Source organism: Aedes aegypti, chromosome 3, assembly GCF_002204515.2.
Source record: "Aedes aegypti strain LVP_AGWG chromosome 3, AaegL5.0 Primary Assembly, whole genome shotgun sequence".
Lineage (NCBI taxonomy): Eukaryota > Metazoa > Arthropoda > Insecta > Diptera > Culicidae > Aedes > Aedes aegypti.
In genome coordinates this window covers 247,420,864-247,439,327 of record NC_035109.1, presented here as the reverse complement: position 1 = coordinate 247,439,327, position 18,464 = coordinate 247,420,864, and the positions used below count along the sequence as shown (strand labels likewise).

The 18,464-nt window shown below is 35.1% G+C and overlaps 1 protein-coding gene across 1 annotated transcript in view; it reads right to left on the bottom strand.

The window, feature by feature from the left end:
- The window catches only part of LOC5565223 (potassium channel subfamily K member 18), a 65,076-nt gene that overhangs the window by 35,216 nt on the left and 11,396 nt on the right, over nucleotides 1–18,464 (bottom strand). The window contains exon 2 of the mRNA XM_021848858.1: nucleotides 12,901–12,957. Coding sequence (XP_021704550.1) covers nucleotides 12,901–12,957 — 57 coding nt within the window. The remainder of the gene's footprint in view (nucleotides 1–12,900; nucleotides 12,958–18,464) is intronic.

Here is an 18,464-nt window from a genome sequence, read left to right as displayed (position 1 = left end):
GAGGCCGTCGGCTTCGTGGTAGGCCGCGCACACGTTGGCTTTTTGCAGTTGAAGAGGACTTAAGGGCACTTAACCTTCAGGGCGACTGGAAGCGATTGGCTCAGGACCGAGCCCAGTGGAGAAGAATTATCCATTCGGCGTAGATTCAACGTAGCGGATTGTAGCCCATCAAGTAAGTAATTTACGTGTATGTCATTCAGTGATTTTATCATTGGAACCCTTGTTTTGTCCACCAAAAACATTTATTTATAAATGAATTGTACTAGAAATACTGATTAGAATGCGTGTCAACAAAATATCAAAATGAGTAGTTTTACAAATGCGTGAGAAATAATAGAAACTTAAGCTGCCTTATTATGCCTTATAAAATCTCATAACAAAAAGTCATCAAACTTTACTTTGGACTTGAAAATATATTTTAGGCATCGCCAAAAATTTTCACATATTTTCTGCTTTCTAAGTGTATTCAATATTATTTTTGGTAAAAACCATTCAGATCATAATGACAATCGTCAAATTTGTCCATCATAATTTAAAAAAGAGAGTGTTTAGAGAGGTAAGGAATCGATGGAATAGTTAGGTGTCAAACAAATTCTTCCACAGATGTATATGCTATCATTAAAATATGATTGTCTTTTACAAAATTTGAATCTATTTTTGTTTTTCAGCTGCTCTCATTTTCGCCCCCTTTCTAGCATTTTCGCCCCCCAATTTTCGCCCTCCTGAACCTGAAAATCGCCACACTGGTCCACATAATGTCGTCCTGCACTCTATTGCTCTGCAACTGCAACCACTAGAATGTCAAACTTTATTTTTTTTGCTTTCGTAAATATTGAAATTAAATCCAAAATTTGACGGGACGTGAAGCGGAGGAAAAAATTTCAGGTTCACTCACGATAACAGCATACTTTGATCTCTCGTTTTCTCCTATGTATTTTCAATTCAGTACGAACTCAGCGAGCTTTGAATAAATTGTCTGTATATACAAAGAAAGTTCAGTTCAATTATCCGAAAAAATAAAGTAGGTTTTAATTTACCAGGCGAATGAGTGATTGGTTGAATGAGAAAAATATCAATTATATTTTTTTGAATTACACATCAAATGCGAAATGGTCCTTTTTAAGAGGAAAATATTACGCGTTGCAAGAAAAAATTTGATTCCTGGAAAATCCAGGGTAATCTGTTGGAAAATTTTCAACCATATTAATCATAGTCACCCGCGACCTCAAATATTGAACTATGTTTGTTTATGACACAGCACTGTCAACGGGCAGTTTTGGCCCGCGACACCAAAGGGATTATGTTGATTTTTATATGATAATTCTGATTAGAGATAGCCAGTTTTCTGAGTTAGAGAACCTGTGTATTAAGATTCTCTAATCCGGAGCTTTTGAATGAATCAAGTGGCTCATCATTGATAGGTTTGGGATGGAGCAATTTATGTATTTCTTTCTGAAACGAGAAGAAAATGCTCAATGAGTGATCCGTTTCTCGATAGCTAGCAAAAGAGCCCGGGTCGCTTATGCACTTCAATGATGTATCAATTAAATGGTTCACAAGACCACATCGTCGGATTGCAAGGTCTATTTTCTAAGCCTTTGGCTTTGAAAAGTCATGGACTGATTAGGTTTATCTGCTGATCGTCACATCATGCCCCATTTAAGAAACAGTAACTTAAACGAAAGATAAAAATTTCAATTTTCACGTAGCGGCATCAAGAAACTATTGTCATGCTGCTTACTGTCATCAAATTCAATCTACTCTCCTACTACTTAGTTGCAGAGCTTGCTTTGGTTCATTTGTTCTATGCGGAGATTGCTCGCTGCACGTTATTTCCGCGAAGCAATCCAAATATTTGAATTTCCCCGCAATAACCATCATCGTTTTACAAATTTTCAAAACCAGTTTTTTCGCTCAAAATTGAAGCAATGTTCAATATAATCTATCATGACACTGTACTTGCTATCTGTAATGCGATGATAGATTTTCATGAGGATTTAATTGAATTTGAACGAAAAACTGGTTTTTCATTCTTGATGATGGTGATGATTGAATGATGGATTCTTGAGCCTTAAGTTCTCTTGTTCTTCATTTTTTCAAAAATACAAATAATTCAAAATTTCCAATAGTCTACTAATATCATTCTGAGATGTATATTATTGTACTATCAATAAGCTAAGGCTAAAGTACTACCACAGACAAAAAGCCATATTAGTTAGAACAATTATTTTTTTAATACATTGTACCGCAAACATTAACGCCCAATGCTAAAAGCAATGATTTTCGCCTTAAAGCCAAGTATGCTGTTTCGCTCAAGAAAAGTAAAGAAATTCCTTGACTGAAAGGGTCAAGAAATTTTCTACAGAGAGCCCCCTTTGAAGGGACATTTCTTCTCAACTGCGTACTGCGATCAGAAAAAAGTGATTTTCTTGACCATTTCTTGGGAGCAATTTTCCACGCATCGAGATAGGCGAGTCCTTTTCTTGTCAGTAGCAAATCAGCCTTAAGAAACCATAAATAACAGCGACACGTACGCCTCGAGCGCACCGCCAAATATTATAATTGAGCGCTATTTTTCTGTACGATGAAATAAGTCCGAGTGTTATGCCTGCTTGTCAAGGGTATTGCCTCTTAGAAAGCTATGCTGTTATTGAAATCATCAATAACTGCTAACGAATGTAGATTCTAAGGCTCATGAAGTAATAAAAAAATTACAGAGCGGTGTGCAATACGATGATTTCGACATTAAAAGTAGTGTTGCCAAATATCACGATACATGCTCATACTTAGAAACTGTGAATATATCTCCATTTACGCGGAATCGTATGCATAAACTTCAAGATATTATTGAAAGATCGTAACTAGAACACACGTTAGACTGATGAAATTCTAAAAAAATCATTGTTATAGAAACAGACTCGAAAAGGCATGATTAGTTCATTATTCCCTCGGATTACGAACGAATCGATTTTGAAACCAAAACAGTTTACGTTTATTGAGTTTTTAATTGCTTTTAGAGATTTTGAAGTTTTTAAATTAATTTCATATATCTCTCAGAGGCTTTAGTATCATCGTACCTGTCATAAAATAAAATAATGCGAGAATGGAAATCTTGGAACAAAAATCTTCTAAAGGATCATTGAAATAACCAAACCAGCGCCAGTCTGGTGTGCTTGGCAGAACAGCAATTCTATCACAACGATAAATCCCATATACGGTGGTGCCTTTGATTTAACCTTCCAGTCGTCGCGCGTTTTGCCACCGTCAGAACCACCACGCGGCTATTAGAATGAAAAGCGAGGTTTTTTCAACATTGTTGTACAAAACACAACAGCGCGACGGCTGAAGTGTTCACGCGGTGAGTGCCGAAAAATTCACCACCAATGATCCATTTATAACTGTGGAAGTGCTCTTAGGACACTAAGCTTTTTCAATTTTGCAATTTTGAATGGCATAGTCTCAGAAAAGCTTACAAAAACATTTTTTTAAATCTCAAGAAATTACTTAAAATGTCATTAGAAAAAAAATTGATGAAATTTTGAAATATGTCTTGACAAGATTATCCAGCAAATGCTTGACAGATTTATGGTACTATCCTTTGCAGATTTGTTATTTTGTCACAAGACGTAGACGATTTTTTTATATCTTTGGGAGATATTTAAGATTTTGCTGGGCTTTGAGAATTACTTAAAATTTTCATTTGGAATATTTGGAAGATACTGTGGTCAATAAATCAATCGTTTCAATTTATTTATCAAATGGTAAACTTTAAAATCAGGACTGATACCGTTTATTTAAATTGGCCATCGTATTCCTCCGCACATATCATTACTGTCTACTCTGACAATGACGCAATGAATTTTCAAACATGCGTCCAAGATATTATTTATTTGTTTATCAGAAACAAACAATGTAATCAAAATCAACATCTGTTTTACTAGGTTGGATGCTAATTTAATTGGGTTTAGAATCTTCGCAGTGTTTGGCACGATGTGACTGTCAAGAGAACAAGCGTTCCGAAGAGATCGGCGCCGCACGATTTTTCACCCCCAGTGAAATTGGTCCATCAAAACTGGCGCGAAAAACCTCATTAAATCATCAATGACGTCGTCAATGCCGCGCTCAACCACAGCGACTACCAACTGGTTGGTTATTTTTGGAAGCCAACTCTGACTTGCTCGTGCAGCTTAAAGCAACGACAACCCATTTCGGAGGTTTGTAAGTGCGGAAATCAAAAACACGGCTCGATTTACTAATAATCACGCTGGGAGAAAATATTTTCGTGACATTATTAGTAAATAAAACCGCACTTCCCACGCACTGGCTGGCTTGCTGACTATACACGATGTCGTCATCAATTTCACCGGAATCGAGGTTCTTATAGAAGATCGCGGTGAATACGATCCCGCGCCGTCGTCACAATTAGAAAATGATGAGGGAAATTTAATACACTGAAGTTATTATTTACGTGAAACTTATACGAACATGAGATAGAACATAATAATTTATTGGGATTTTTTATGACATTGATTATAATATGTATGTTTCAGATGTAGGACATATCAAGAGTGCAATTAATGAGTGGTTCAATTTTTATAATTCTATCCGTAGATTTATTCGTGATATACTTGGTAGCTCATATCCTCTTATTTTGTAATCATAATTAAACTAAATGTATAAAATTTCATATATTGTTTGGCTCTCGTTTGTTTGTTTTTTTTTTCTGTTTATTTACGATCAAAACCATAATATCAAAATAAAAACGATGAAAGAGTATCTTTCAAATGGAAGTTGTTTGGTTTTCCGCTTTTGTCGCTTTCCACGACATTTTGAGACAAAAAGTGATTTTGTTTTAATCAAAACCGTTAAAACTTAGTAAAATGAGTAGGGACAATGGAAATTCGCGGCAAAATTTTAGAAATTTCGCGGGTGGCCCAGGCAATAAAATCAAAATTTCGCGGCTTTGTCGCGGTCCCATAGTTTTGACCATATTTAACATGCAAATGCATGTTTACAATGGCAATATTCTTTATATGTGTAAACTTAACGGAATTTTATTACATTTTTTTTTTTCATTTTCCAAATTTAGATTATAAGTTTAATATTATATTATCGATGCAAAATTTAAAACACAACAAGAAAACCAGAAAACCATCCAACTTGAAACTAAATGATTAGAACATTTCTGATGGAACCTCGAATTAAAAATGAATTACCCATTTTCATAAGCAAATATCCTAAATTTACTGAAATTGTCATATAAATTCTCAAAATTTAACAAATTTCGCGTGTAGTATACCAAGTAGAGTAATAAATACTGTTTAGCATCAATAAATACTGATTAGTTTTAGCAAGCACTAATTACCTCGTTTAGGTCAGTAATTTCCAAGCCATCAGCAACAAACCATTTTTTTGCAAACTACCAAAAACCCCGACCGCCATAAACCGCTTGTTTATGACAGCCTCAAGAAAAAACCCAAACCATCCATCCAATGCCAAGAGCTACCCGCTCTTGAGCACCGTTATTTATAAACACAAACAATACACAATAAACAGTTACCTGAACAAATGTAATCTAGTATTTAAGACCTTAGGTAAATAAACGAAGACACAGTCTAGTGACCTGAACCCTTGGAGTGTGGACACGCTGTCCAACGTATTTAAATACGAGTATCACAATCCTCGACAATCAGAAAAATCAATGGTGTACCAAATGGCGACCTGTGACTTGAGCCTCTTCTCAACACAGCTCGAGGAATAGTGAAGTGAAGTGAAAATCACGACTTTGAACAATTATCGTCGCAACAATAAACTCCCAACTCCAGTGATTTGTGTGCAAAGAAAGTCAAACACAATGGGATGGTTCACGTCGGATAATTTCATTTCGAACACCGTCGAAATACCGACAACAGAAATCCGAATTATGGTCGGTGTTGCCATTACCATCAGTGTCGTGCTTGTTGGATACCTGATCCTACGTCTATACAACAAATATCAGAAGAAATCGTTACAAAACACTATGCAACAAGAAATCCGCATGAACAATATGGAAACGAAGTGGCAGGCTAAAGTTTAAAGTGACCAAACCCGTAAAATACGCAAATGTTCGAAATAGTGTGTGGAATGAGTGGCTGCTGGCCAATTTCTGCAACGACGACAACGACGACAACGACGATACCAACAACATCGTGGAGCAGCACCTCGATCGAAACGACCACAGTGCACGAAATTGAATCGAACAATAACAGTGAGCTTGTGCTAACGGTAATAATAGTGATAGCACTAGCTTGTTTAGCAATTGCGCTAGTATACTATGACAGACAAAGAAGAAAGAAGCAAAGTGCGAACAGGAAATTAATGCAGATCATCATCGCGACAGCGCATCGATCGATTATCGCAGATGTCACAAACGAGCAGCAGAACGAGCAATAAGCAAACCAGACGAGACAAACAGAAACAGGCATGTTTTAACCAGCTAGCAGAGGAATGAGCAATGAGCAACCCGGATGAGACTGGCAGAAAACGGTATGTTTTATTAAACGGATTGAATAACTATTAGTATTATAACAAAAAAAAAAACGACAATAATAATAATTGCAAACTAGCCTAACGAGAAACTCAGTAAATTAAAAGCCTCTTGAATGAATAGGTTAAGAGATATTGAAGAAGAAACAAAGAGGGAACACCAAAACCTAAAGAAAAGTATTAACAGGGCTAGAACTCTCCAAGGAATCTTACAAAAATCCGAAAAATTAAAAGATTTTCGTAACGAGTACAAAACCATTTTAAAGTCATACGAATATAGACTAACACCAAAAGTTTGGGACCTCGAAGTAACAAACTACGAGAAACTAAAGTTAATATTTGAGGAATGTCACACAATTCTAGACAGATCCAAAATACTACCAACATTTAAGGCAATAGCCAAAGCAGCAATTATTTGCAATCGATTGAGCTTCAAAAATCAAGAAGTTAACGTAACGGTTACTACCACCACCATGCCTCTCGATATCAAATTGGCTACCGCCATTGTACAGCCGTATGATGGTTCGCCCAATGGACTAGATACATTCATAGACTCGGCCAATCTATTAAAAGAATCGGTCGACGGAACAAATTTACAAACAGCAATAAAATTTTTACGTACCAGACTAACTGGCAAGGCAAGACTAGGTCTGCCTGACAATCTTACAACCATCGATGCTTTAATTGACAACGTAAAGTCAAGATGCGAAGAAATAGTAACACCTGAAAGTGTTTTGGCAAAACTAAAAACAATAAAACAAAAAGGGGATATCGACAGTCTTTGTAATGATGTCGATTCCCTCTGCAGTCAACTCCGTGCGACTTACATAGCAAGCGGAGTTCCCGACAACGTAGCAAAGAAAATGGCTACAAAAGCAGGCGTAGATGCACTCGCAACCGGAGTAACCAACCACGAGACCAGAATTATTTTAAAAGCCGGAAATTTCACAGACGTGAAACAGGCAATACAGAAAGTTGCTGAAAATGCAAACAGCAACACTAACAACTCCCAAATATTAAACTTACATACCAATCGGCAGTTCAATAGGAACCGGAGTGGCACTACTCGGAGCCGAGGTAATTACAATTATAACGGCAATTACAATTATAATGATAATTACAATTCTAACTACAACAATAATTACAACAATAACAGACGTGAATTTCGAAATAACGATTTTAGACGCCAACAACCTCAAGAAAGGGAAAATTTTGGCAGAAATTATCAAAGAGGTAATGGATCCTCACATCACCCACAAAACGTACAATCCAATCGCAATTATCACGGCAGAGGCGGACATAACTCCTTCCGTCGGATATATGCCACAAACATAGAAACAGATCAAAATCAACCACAAATGCAACAACAATTTACAAATTCTGCACAAATCCCGCAATCTCAACCTGTAACAAACAACAACTCTTTTTTAGGGAATTTGGCATCCCAAGCCAATCTGGGACAATATATGCACTAAATTTAAGCGCAGCGAATTTCGTCAACGTATTTGTTGGCATGACCAATTCAATATGCTCATTTATAATCGATAGTGGAGCCGACATATCAATTATAAAAGTCAATAAGCTCCTACCACACCAAATAGTTGACAGAAGCAAAAATTACCGAATAAGCGGTATAACGGATGGTGTAAAGGAGACATTAGCCGAAGCAATTACCCCACTAAAATTCAATAACGGATTAATAGTTAACCACAATTTCCAGTTAGTAGAATCTAACTTCCCCATTCCAACCGATGGCATACTCGGACGTGATTTCCTGACAACATTTAAGTGCACCATTGACTACGAGCATTGGCTGCTAAATTTCAAATTTCAACAATCGGAAATATCGATTCCCATTGAAGACAACTACAACGGAAAAATACTTATACCAGCAAGGTGCGAAGTAGTACGAAAAATTCCAAACTTCAATGTCTCAGAGGATACTTTAGTGCATTCACAAGAGATACTTCCCGGTGTTTTTTGTGGAAACACTTTAGTCTCCCAAAATTCACCATGTGTAAAATTCATTAACACTACTGAGAAAGAAGTACTAATACAAAATTTTAAACCAAAAATTGAACCGTTAAATCATTATGTGACCATTAAACACAATCATTTGAGTAAAACGCAGAACTCAGATAGAGTACAGGAAGTTATCTCACAAATAAATTTCGATAAAGTACCACAATTTGCAAGGAAAAATCTCCAAGCGCTCATCACAGAATTCCAAGATATATTCAGTCTACCCGATGAGAAACTACCCACGAACAATTTTTACAGCCAAAGTATACATGTTAACGATAAAATCCCTGTGTATATCCCCAACTACAAAAATATACACTCACAAAATGGCGAAATGGAAGCCCAAATTCAGAAAATGTTGAATGATGAAATAATAGAACCATCTATTTCATCATACAACTCACCAATTTTATTAGTTCCGAAGAAATCGGACAATGATACAAAAAAGTGGAGACTTGTTGTCGATTTCCGACAGTTAAACAAAAAAGTCTTAGCAGATAAATTTCCACTTCCACGTATTGACACAATACTTGACCAATTGGGAAGAGCCAAGTATTTCAGTACATTAGATTTGATGGCGGGTTTTCATCAAATAACACTAGATGAAGACTCTCGCAAATATACAGCCTTTTCATCAGCATCCGGACATTTCCAATTTACAAGGTTACCGTTTGGACTGAATATTAGTCCAAATAGTTTCCAACGGATGATGAACATAGCAATGGCAGGCTTAACGCCAGAATGCGCATTTGTATACATTGACGACATTGTTGTCGTAGGATGTTCTGTCAATCACCATTTTGACAATTTGAGAAAAATATTCGAACGACTGAGATATTACAACCTCAAGTTGAACCCGAACAAATGCAATTTTTTCCGAACGGAAGTGACTTATCTCGGTCACAAAATAACAAGCAATGGAATTCTTCCAGATGATTCCAAATTCAAAGCCGTGGAAAACTTTCCCACGCCTACGAATGCAGACGAAGTTCGTCGATTTGTAGCTTTCTGCAATTATTACCGCAAATTCGTCCCGAATTTTGCAAACATAGCAAAACCACTGAATGATCTGTTACGAAAAGACACAAAATTTGAATGGAATTCAGTACACCACGAAGCGTTCAATAAACTAAAAATGTATTTAATGTCACCCCAAATATTACGATACCCGGATTTCACTAAAGAATTCATAGTGACTACCGATGCTTCAGACGTGGCGTGCGGAGCAATCCTCTCGCAACGCTACGAAGAAGGAGACTTACCCATAGCATACGCCAGTAAAAGTTTTACAAAAGGCGAAAGAAATAAACCAATTATAGAAAAAGAATTAACCGCCATTCATTGGGCAATCGATTACTTTAGACCTTATTTATATGGACGAAGATTTAAGGTCCGTACAGACCATCGTCCATTAGTTTATTTATTTAATATGAAAAAACCTACATCTAAGCTGACTAGAATACGTTTAGATTTGGAGGAATTTGAATTCGATATAGAATTCGTTCCTGGAAAAGCAAACGTGGGTGCAGATGCACTTTCACGAATTGTCCTAAACTCCGAAGAACTTAAGCAACTATCCATTTTATTTGTAAATACTAGATCCATGGTTAAGAAAAAAAAATTTAGGGCAAGATAAAGTGACACCTCAAAAATTAGTGGAACCACATTTACAGACTGATCACCTGGTTGTGCGTGAAACTGAAAATCCTTCTGAGGTCCAGAAACTTTTAAAACTTGATTGTGTAGTGCACCATAATCAATTAACGATAATATTATTAAATCATAACAGCAGAAAGATACTCAAGCAATTTACAACAAAATTTACGCGCGATAATGGAAGTCAAGCCTTAGAGTTTGCTCTTCTAGAATTAATGAAATATATGAAATTTTACAAAAGAGACAAGCTTGCATTGTCAATGGAAAACGAAATCTTCAAATTCATCTCTTTACATACACTAAAGGAAATCGCAAACAATGCCATTTCCACGTATGAGATAATTCTTTATAAACCTCCGACGTTTATAGAGAACGAAGAAGAAATTATTAAAATCTTATCACAGTATCACATGACACCTACGGGAGGTCATGTAGGCCAACACAGACTTTATTTAAAACTAAGAGAAATTTACAAATTTAAAAACATGAAAAATTTAATATCCAATTTCGTCAGAAATTGTGAAAAATGCAAAATCAACAAAGTAATAAGACACACCAAGGAACCAGAAGTTGTCACTACAACTCCATCTAAACCATTTGAAGTACTTTCAGTGGACACTGCAGGACCACTGACAAGAACAAATAATGGTAACCGATATATTTTAACAATACAATGCAATCTAACTAAGTACATCGTGCTAATTCCGGTACCAACCAAAGAAGCAGCAGTATTAGCTAGAGCATTGGTATACAATTTTATTTTGATTTATGGGACATTCTTGGAGCTCAGAAGCGATCAAGGATCAGAATATAACAACGAGATTCTTGAACGGATTTGTAAACTCCTAGAAATAAAACAAAATTTTTCCACCGCATATCACCCACAGTCTATTGGAACATTAGAAAGAAATCACAGATGTTTAAACGAATATCTGAGATGCTTTACTAATGCTCATCAAACAGACTGGGATGATTGGGTCAAATTCTATGAATTTTCATTTAATACAACACCTCACACAGAACATGGTTATACTCCTTATGAATTAATTTTTGGAAGAAAGGCAAGATTACCGCAAGAGTCTAAAAACTTAAGTTTAGAAGTCGAACCAATGTATAACTTCGAACAATATGATGCAGAACTAAAATTTAGACTTCAAAATTCAAACAAAATAGCAAGAAACAATTTAATTAAAAATAAACACAAAAGGCAAAATACAGCAAATACAAATGTAAACCCCATCACATTAAATGCAGGAGATAAAGTATACATCACAAACGAAAACAGGAAGAAACTAGATCCCTTTTATATAGGTCCATACAAAATTGTAAAATTAGAAGAGCCAAATTGCTTCATCAAACATACTGTAACGAATAAAGTCACCAAAGTCCATAAAAATAGATTAATAAAAGCTTAAAAGCTAGTTAAATACTTTTACCGATACATTAAGACTTATATTTTCTTTTTTCCGAATGGTTACACCATTCTCCTAAAGGGGGGAGGTGTAGTATACCAAGTAGAGTAATAAATACTGTTTAGCATCAATAAATACTGATTAGTTTTAGCAAGCACTAATTACCTCGTTTAGGTCAGTAATTTCCAAGCCATCAGCAACAAACCATTTTTTTGCAAACTACCAAAAACCCCGACCGCCATAAACCGCTTGTTTATGACAGCCTCAAGAAAAAACCCAAACCATCCATCCAATGCCAAGAGCTACCCGCTCTTGAGCACCGTTATTTATAAACACAAACAATACACAATAAACAGTTACCTGAACAAATGTAATCTAGTATTTAAGACCTTAGGTAAATAAACGAAGACACAGTCTAGTGACCTGAACCCTTGGAGTGTGGACACGCTGTCCAACGTATTTAAATACGAGTATCACAATCCTCGACAATCAGAAAAATCAATGGTGTACCAAACGCGGCATTTCGCGGGATTTTCGGAATTTCGCGGCTAAGGCCAAATTTCGCGGATTTCGCGGCTTCCGCGAAATCGCGAATTTCCATTGTCCCTAAAAATGAGATATAAAGTAGTTGTTTTAGAAAAAAAAACAATGGTTTTTGGAATGTTCACAATTTTCTACAACAAACATTGTTGTATAAAAAATTAAAACATAGTTATACTAAAAATCCGGTTTTAGTGGTATTTATATAAAATGATTTGTAACTCGTTAAAAATGTTTGATTGGGTGATTGAGGAAAACAATCAATTATCATTAGAGTTAAGTGGGGCAAGTTATAGCAATTTGTGGTTTGTGGACGTAAAATTGTAATTTTTGGGTCGAACTTTCATTATTTGGGAAGAACTTCGTTCATCCGTTTCAAATTTGAAGTACGTGTAGACGAAACATTTTTAACCACTTAATTAAAACTTAAATGGAAGGATTACTGTATACCTACTGAGAGTGGTTGTCGAACATTGCGGTAAACACACGATCTTTTTTTGAAAGGTGGTGTTGTCCTGGGCCAGTAGTAAATGATTTTTGCTTTTCGGAAGAGGCGAGATCTACCCGCAATAAACAAGAGTGGCACTTGATGGGTTATGTAAACAAATTCAAGTTTATAGACTAGGCAAAAGTGAAGGAGTAGGTTTTCATGATGTTTTGCGTTATTTACAATAAATGTTATTTTCCAGCTAAATGTGGCATCGGTGTGAATGATTGCAAGGGAAACATTTAACGTTTTGCTCACCTGTAAAGTTGTCGTCGAAAGGAATATCAGTTGGGAATATTTCATTATCAGCTTCACCTATACAGGTATATCATGCAAATTCGAATGGAAGGAACAATAAGAATATAGCAATTAGTGCTTGGGTTAGCCAATTTATCTACAGAATAAGGGCAAGCAAAACATGGCAAGATTAAGAAGATGATTCTGTAAGGAGGATGCAATAAACAAAATTAGTTCACAAACACTCAAACAATTCAGATTGTGAAACGAATGCTGATTTTGAGATAATGAAACTTTTTTGTTAAAAATGTTACACCGCTTTTAAGTAAAAATAATTGTGCGGGTATTGAATTGATTTTAACAGTTGATATGATGTGATCAGAGGCGCGTCCATGTTTGGTAGGACAAACGTTAGCAATTTTTTTTTGTGCACAGTGAAGCTAAGAAAAATTTTAACTCTGAGCTGAAAATTGAAAGTTACTATATTTGAGGGGCTCAAACGCAAAGCGGCGTAATTTTCATGCCAGTTTCTACCACAAGACTAAGAAAGCTTTTGGTCGACCCTAAAAATAGAAAATTGAATGTCACTTGCCAGAAAAGACACCTAAAAGGAATCGAAAAGAGACCAAAAAGGAACCAAGAAAAATCTAATCTAATAGGAGACAGGAAATCAGAGTTTGACTCTTCATAGCATCAGAGCAGACGTTTTTCTAAGATCTGAATCTCTTTTTTATTGAGAACAGCTAGTGACATTACGGCAAGTATTACTGTATGTGTTTTTTCATGATGTTATCTAGGACTTTCATCATGAATTTATTCAGGTATTTTCAGTATTACTCCGGAAATTTCTAAACGTGTTCATTTAGTGATTATTTCACAAGGAATTCCCCTACGAATTTACCATGGGAATTTCTCTAAGCATTTTATTTAGGAAACCTCAAGTGTACAACTTTGGTTTTGGAACAGAAACAACATTTCTTTAAAAAATATTCCAGAAATTATCTGAAATCCTTCAAAAAATCTTCGAGAAGTTTTTCAAGAAAGGCATAATTGCTCCAAGATTATAACCAGAGATTCATTATCGATTTCCCTAAGACATCCTCCACGATTCCCGGTCAAAACGTCTTCTATCAATCAATAATTTCTCAAAAAAAATTCTAGGGATTTCCTTTAAAATTGTCTTTCAGGATATGTATTTCAACTAAAGGTTTCTCTAAAGATACCTTAAGCAATTGCTCCAGAGATTCCTTCTTCTGTAGAAAACATTCCTCCAGTTATTCTTTGAGAATTTCTCAAGTATGTCTCGAAAGTTTTTTTTTCAGGAACTCTTCCAGGAATGTCTCCAGGGAAATACCAATATTTTTTTCTATGAAAAATAAATCCATGAGGTATTTTTAAATCCTAGAATATCCTCTGATAAGGGTAAGTTTTAGAGTCAACCATATTGAACAAGGATCTTTAGAATAACTCCACTACTCTTGATGAAGTTCAAGAATATTTCTTAGATAATTTGCTAAGATAAACGAATAAATCAATCGATAAAAACTCAAACAAACTTTTAAATATAGCATGGGATTTTTTCGAGAATTTTTTTAAGAAATGTTTGGTTGAACTGCAGGAGTAATACTAGGATAAAATGTTGGAAAGAAAAAGATTAGTTCCATGAATCCCTCAAAGAATTTTAAATTTTAGGGAGGAAACGTGGATGGATTCTTGAAAGAATTTACATGAAAAGGCGGAGAAATTCTTTCAGGATTTCTTGAAAAATAAAAAAAAACCTTGGGCTAGTCTGGTTTGGCTTTTCATTTGGAAAAAAAAAAAGTTTAAATCTTTGGAAGATTTCTCAACAACTGGAGAATTCGATTGAAGGATTAGTGTAAAAATGTCTTGATGATATTCTAAGGACCTGAGGACATTACAGGAGGTAGTAGGTATGGAGTTCTCAAGGATTACCTGGAGCAAATTCTGGAGAAATTATTTTAAGCATCCTTTGAAAAAGTGCTGAAAATTTTTTTGGGAGGATCTCTAAAAATTTCTGAAGAGATCCCTATGGAAGACCGTGAAAGAATTTTAAATAAAATCATTATGGTAATTCCTGACGCTTCTCCTCGTGGAATCTAAGAAGAAATTATTGAAGTGCCTATAGAGCCTGTTAAACCCGTTATAGTCTCTGGAAGTTTCTTTCGAGCCTGCACAAATTTGCATCAGGATTCAATACAAGCTGTATAAGGGAAAATAAAGACTTTCGATTAAAAGTAGAGACTTTTTAGAGACTTGTATAAATTTTTTGAAAAGAAACATACTACCAGTCCTATCTTTAGGATCTTTCATTGGATCCACTTTTGCAATTATTTATATTAACAAATATGAATATCCTTTATATTTAAATCAATATTATTTAACAAATTTGATGAAAATAGACCAAACTTCTTGCTTTAACAATTAGTGAGGTTGTTCTTATTTCCTAATTTATTTCTAAATAACAAATGGATGAATCCGGCTAATCGCAAAAGTATTCAGAAGAAACTTGCTTGTCAAGATGCTTGAAAAATGTGTCATCGCGCTACAACTCCATATAATATTCCGCTGAAATTTCATGAAAAATTCCTTCCAAAAAAAAATCATTAAAAAAAATCGTCAAAATCTGCTCATAATATTTTTATGAATGATGCCACAAAATTTCAGTAGGAATTTTCTTCAAAATATTTCTAAGGGATTAACTAAGGCCGTAGATATATTTAAGAAACCATCCATTGATTCACTCTGAAATGCCTTCGTAGAGGATTGCTTCATTTGTTTTTCAAGAGACGGGTCTAGACGTATATTCTTGCTCCAAGGGAAATCTGTCATAAGCAAAAACAAACATTAGTCGTTTCATTGCGTTTATCTTGACAGCATTCGAATTTTGTTGAAATATGATTATTTATCCCTTTCGGGACGGATGATTTTCACCTTTATTATCAAATTTATCTTGCTAAGTGATAACACCACAAAATAAATGGTACTCTTGAGATGTGAATGTAACTTATTGGCTATGGAAAATTGAAGACAGAGAAAATGTGTATCTGAATCTGGGCCAGAATAAGCTTTTTCAAAAAAGCACAATCGTACTGCTTAGATCCCCCCCTCCAGTCTTGAACTGGAATGTGAATATCTCGAAAAATTTTCCAAGTCTTACTGTTATCCTCACTCCGAGATCACACTGAATTATATTTGTCATGGATTTCTCTTAATAGAGTCCAACAGAGTTGTTTCAATTTTTGTTCGTATTTTTATATTTTCGAGGATTTAAACAATATTTTTAAGAGATTTCGTTTTAATGTTCATACAAAAAATTGTATCATGGGGGAGGGAGGGTCTGAAAATAGCCAAAATTGTCTTACGTAATTAATGGATCGCCCCTTAGTCAAATTTGTAGAAAATAAAATAGTACACAAAGCTTAAAAACAATTTTGGTCAACAAACGTGTAAGAGGCTTCATATACCTAAATAATTATCCTTTTCCTGACTTCTCTGCCTTTTCTCCCTCGCCATTGATTTTCCTGGTTTTTCAGCTATTTCTGTCCACAATGATTTTCGTGGAGGTTATTTAGGATTATTTAAAGGAATTTAGATATCATTCTTCGGAATGCATTCAAGAGTTTTAAGAAGAACTATTGGCAGGCATTCTCTACAGCAATGCTTTGCTAAATACGTAAGGAATCATTTAAAACTTCCCTTCAAGAGTTTCTTTGGTAGTTCTTTTTTATATTTTTCTTCGAATTCCACCATTAATTCTGTTAATAACAATAGAGATTTTTTCGATAATTTCTCAGAGAAATTTTCTGAAACTTATCTTGAAATACTTTCATTAATTCTCCTCGGGATTTCCCAGTAAATTGTCAAGGTTTACCTAATTAATTCATTAAACTTTATGGAAGATTGTGTACACATAATTGGACAGTCATGAATATTAGGAAATTCTGCGATTATTACTGAATTGTCATTTATTATTCAATAACTATTTGTGATATTTAAGAATAAGTAGATATTCTTGGAACTATAGCTGTGAAGATGTATGGAAAATCTTTGGTTTCTATTTAAATATTGTGAATTCCCAGTCTTCTTGGAGAATATTTTTGTCAAATAAGAGTTCCTGACTGGCTTTAAGAAAATGAGGATTATTTCCTCAATAATAAAATACGCTCGAAACTTCTTAGATTTATGAAATTTCTTCGATTATTTCTGAATTGGTTTCAAATTTCTAGAAAATTATGCAATTTTATTTTTTTTTTGAGACATTTTTGCCACTTTCCATCACTGTAGGAGATTGAGGAAGAACAACAAGCCTTCATATAGTAGCTAATTAGGTACGGTAGGTTAATATTTTTATTTAAAAAATCCTCTCAAAGCCCAAAAACTTTCAAAATTGACAACATTGCTGCAATGATTTCGCATTTAAACTCTGTGTTATTTCCGTAGTAAGTTATTTTGTGTATACTGACCAAAATCTTTAGAGAGAAACGTTTACCAATTGTTTTTAGAAAGGTTAATATACGTACATTCATGGAAAAGTATGATAATCTCCAATTAAACAATCAGAAAAATCAGAAAACGATCAGAGAATTTTTTTAATATCGAATGCGCACCATTATTTCAGAAGTTCTCATAAAACTCTTCTAGTTTTAGAATCTGTTCGAATAGCCAGGGAAGTCAGCGGAGCAATTTTTGTACACAAAACATTTACGGTTCTTTCAGCACTCAATCAATCATTTTAAACACTTAGCACATAGATTTTAGACCTTTAAGTTTATTGATAGACACTTATTTGTTGCATGCACTGTATATAACTTTTATTCTTAAACTATTTAATGTTTGCTTAATCTAAGTTTCAAATAAATAACACATAAAAGACAAATTTTGCCGTCCCGCACGATAGATCGAATCGTATCTCTTGCTGTCTGATGTATAGCCTTTTGTGCTCTCATCGCATGAAGTGATAAATCGTTCTTGCTCAGCCCCACAGTGTTGACTTGAAGCAGCATTGTGTTAGGCAGACAAACATGAGCGGTGATCGTAAAGGTGACTGATAAGAATGTGTGGTAGAAACGCGAAGACAATTTCCAAATCAAATATTATAATCGAACATCCTGCCCCCGGCAGAAATAACCATTTCTGAATCTTCTGATGTTTCCGTTTAAGTTCTGGAGCAGCATTTGGAAAAGTAGCTGTAGTAAATCCGCTCGTGCTTTGAATTCCTCGCTGGTTTGGTGTAGCTCGTTGATTAGATAAGCATGTAACATAGAATAAGACCGGTAGCCTAATTTTGATAAGTGAAAAATAATGGACAGGTCCTTACCTGGACCCATAATTATAAGGGCCTTGGATTTTTTTATCGTTGTTGAGAAACTGATGTTGGTTTACTCTGACGGTTCATGCCTGAATGACGAATTATGTCTGCAGGATAACAACGGTCGTTTCGTCGAAATTGTGGTTGAGCACAACATAAAGTTGAAGAACGGAAAACTCGTGATTTCTGAGGTTGTTGATTGTGAGTGGCATACTGTGAACGACCAGATTTGCTTCCTGCTCTAGATTGCGAGTGA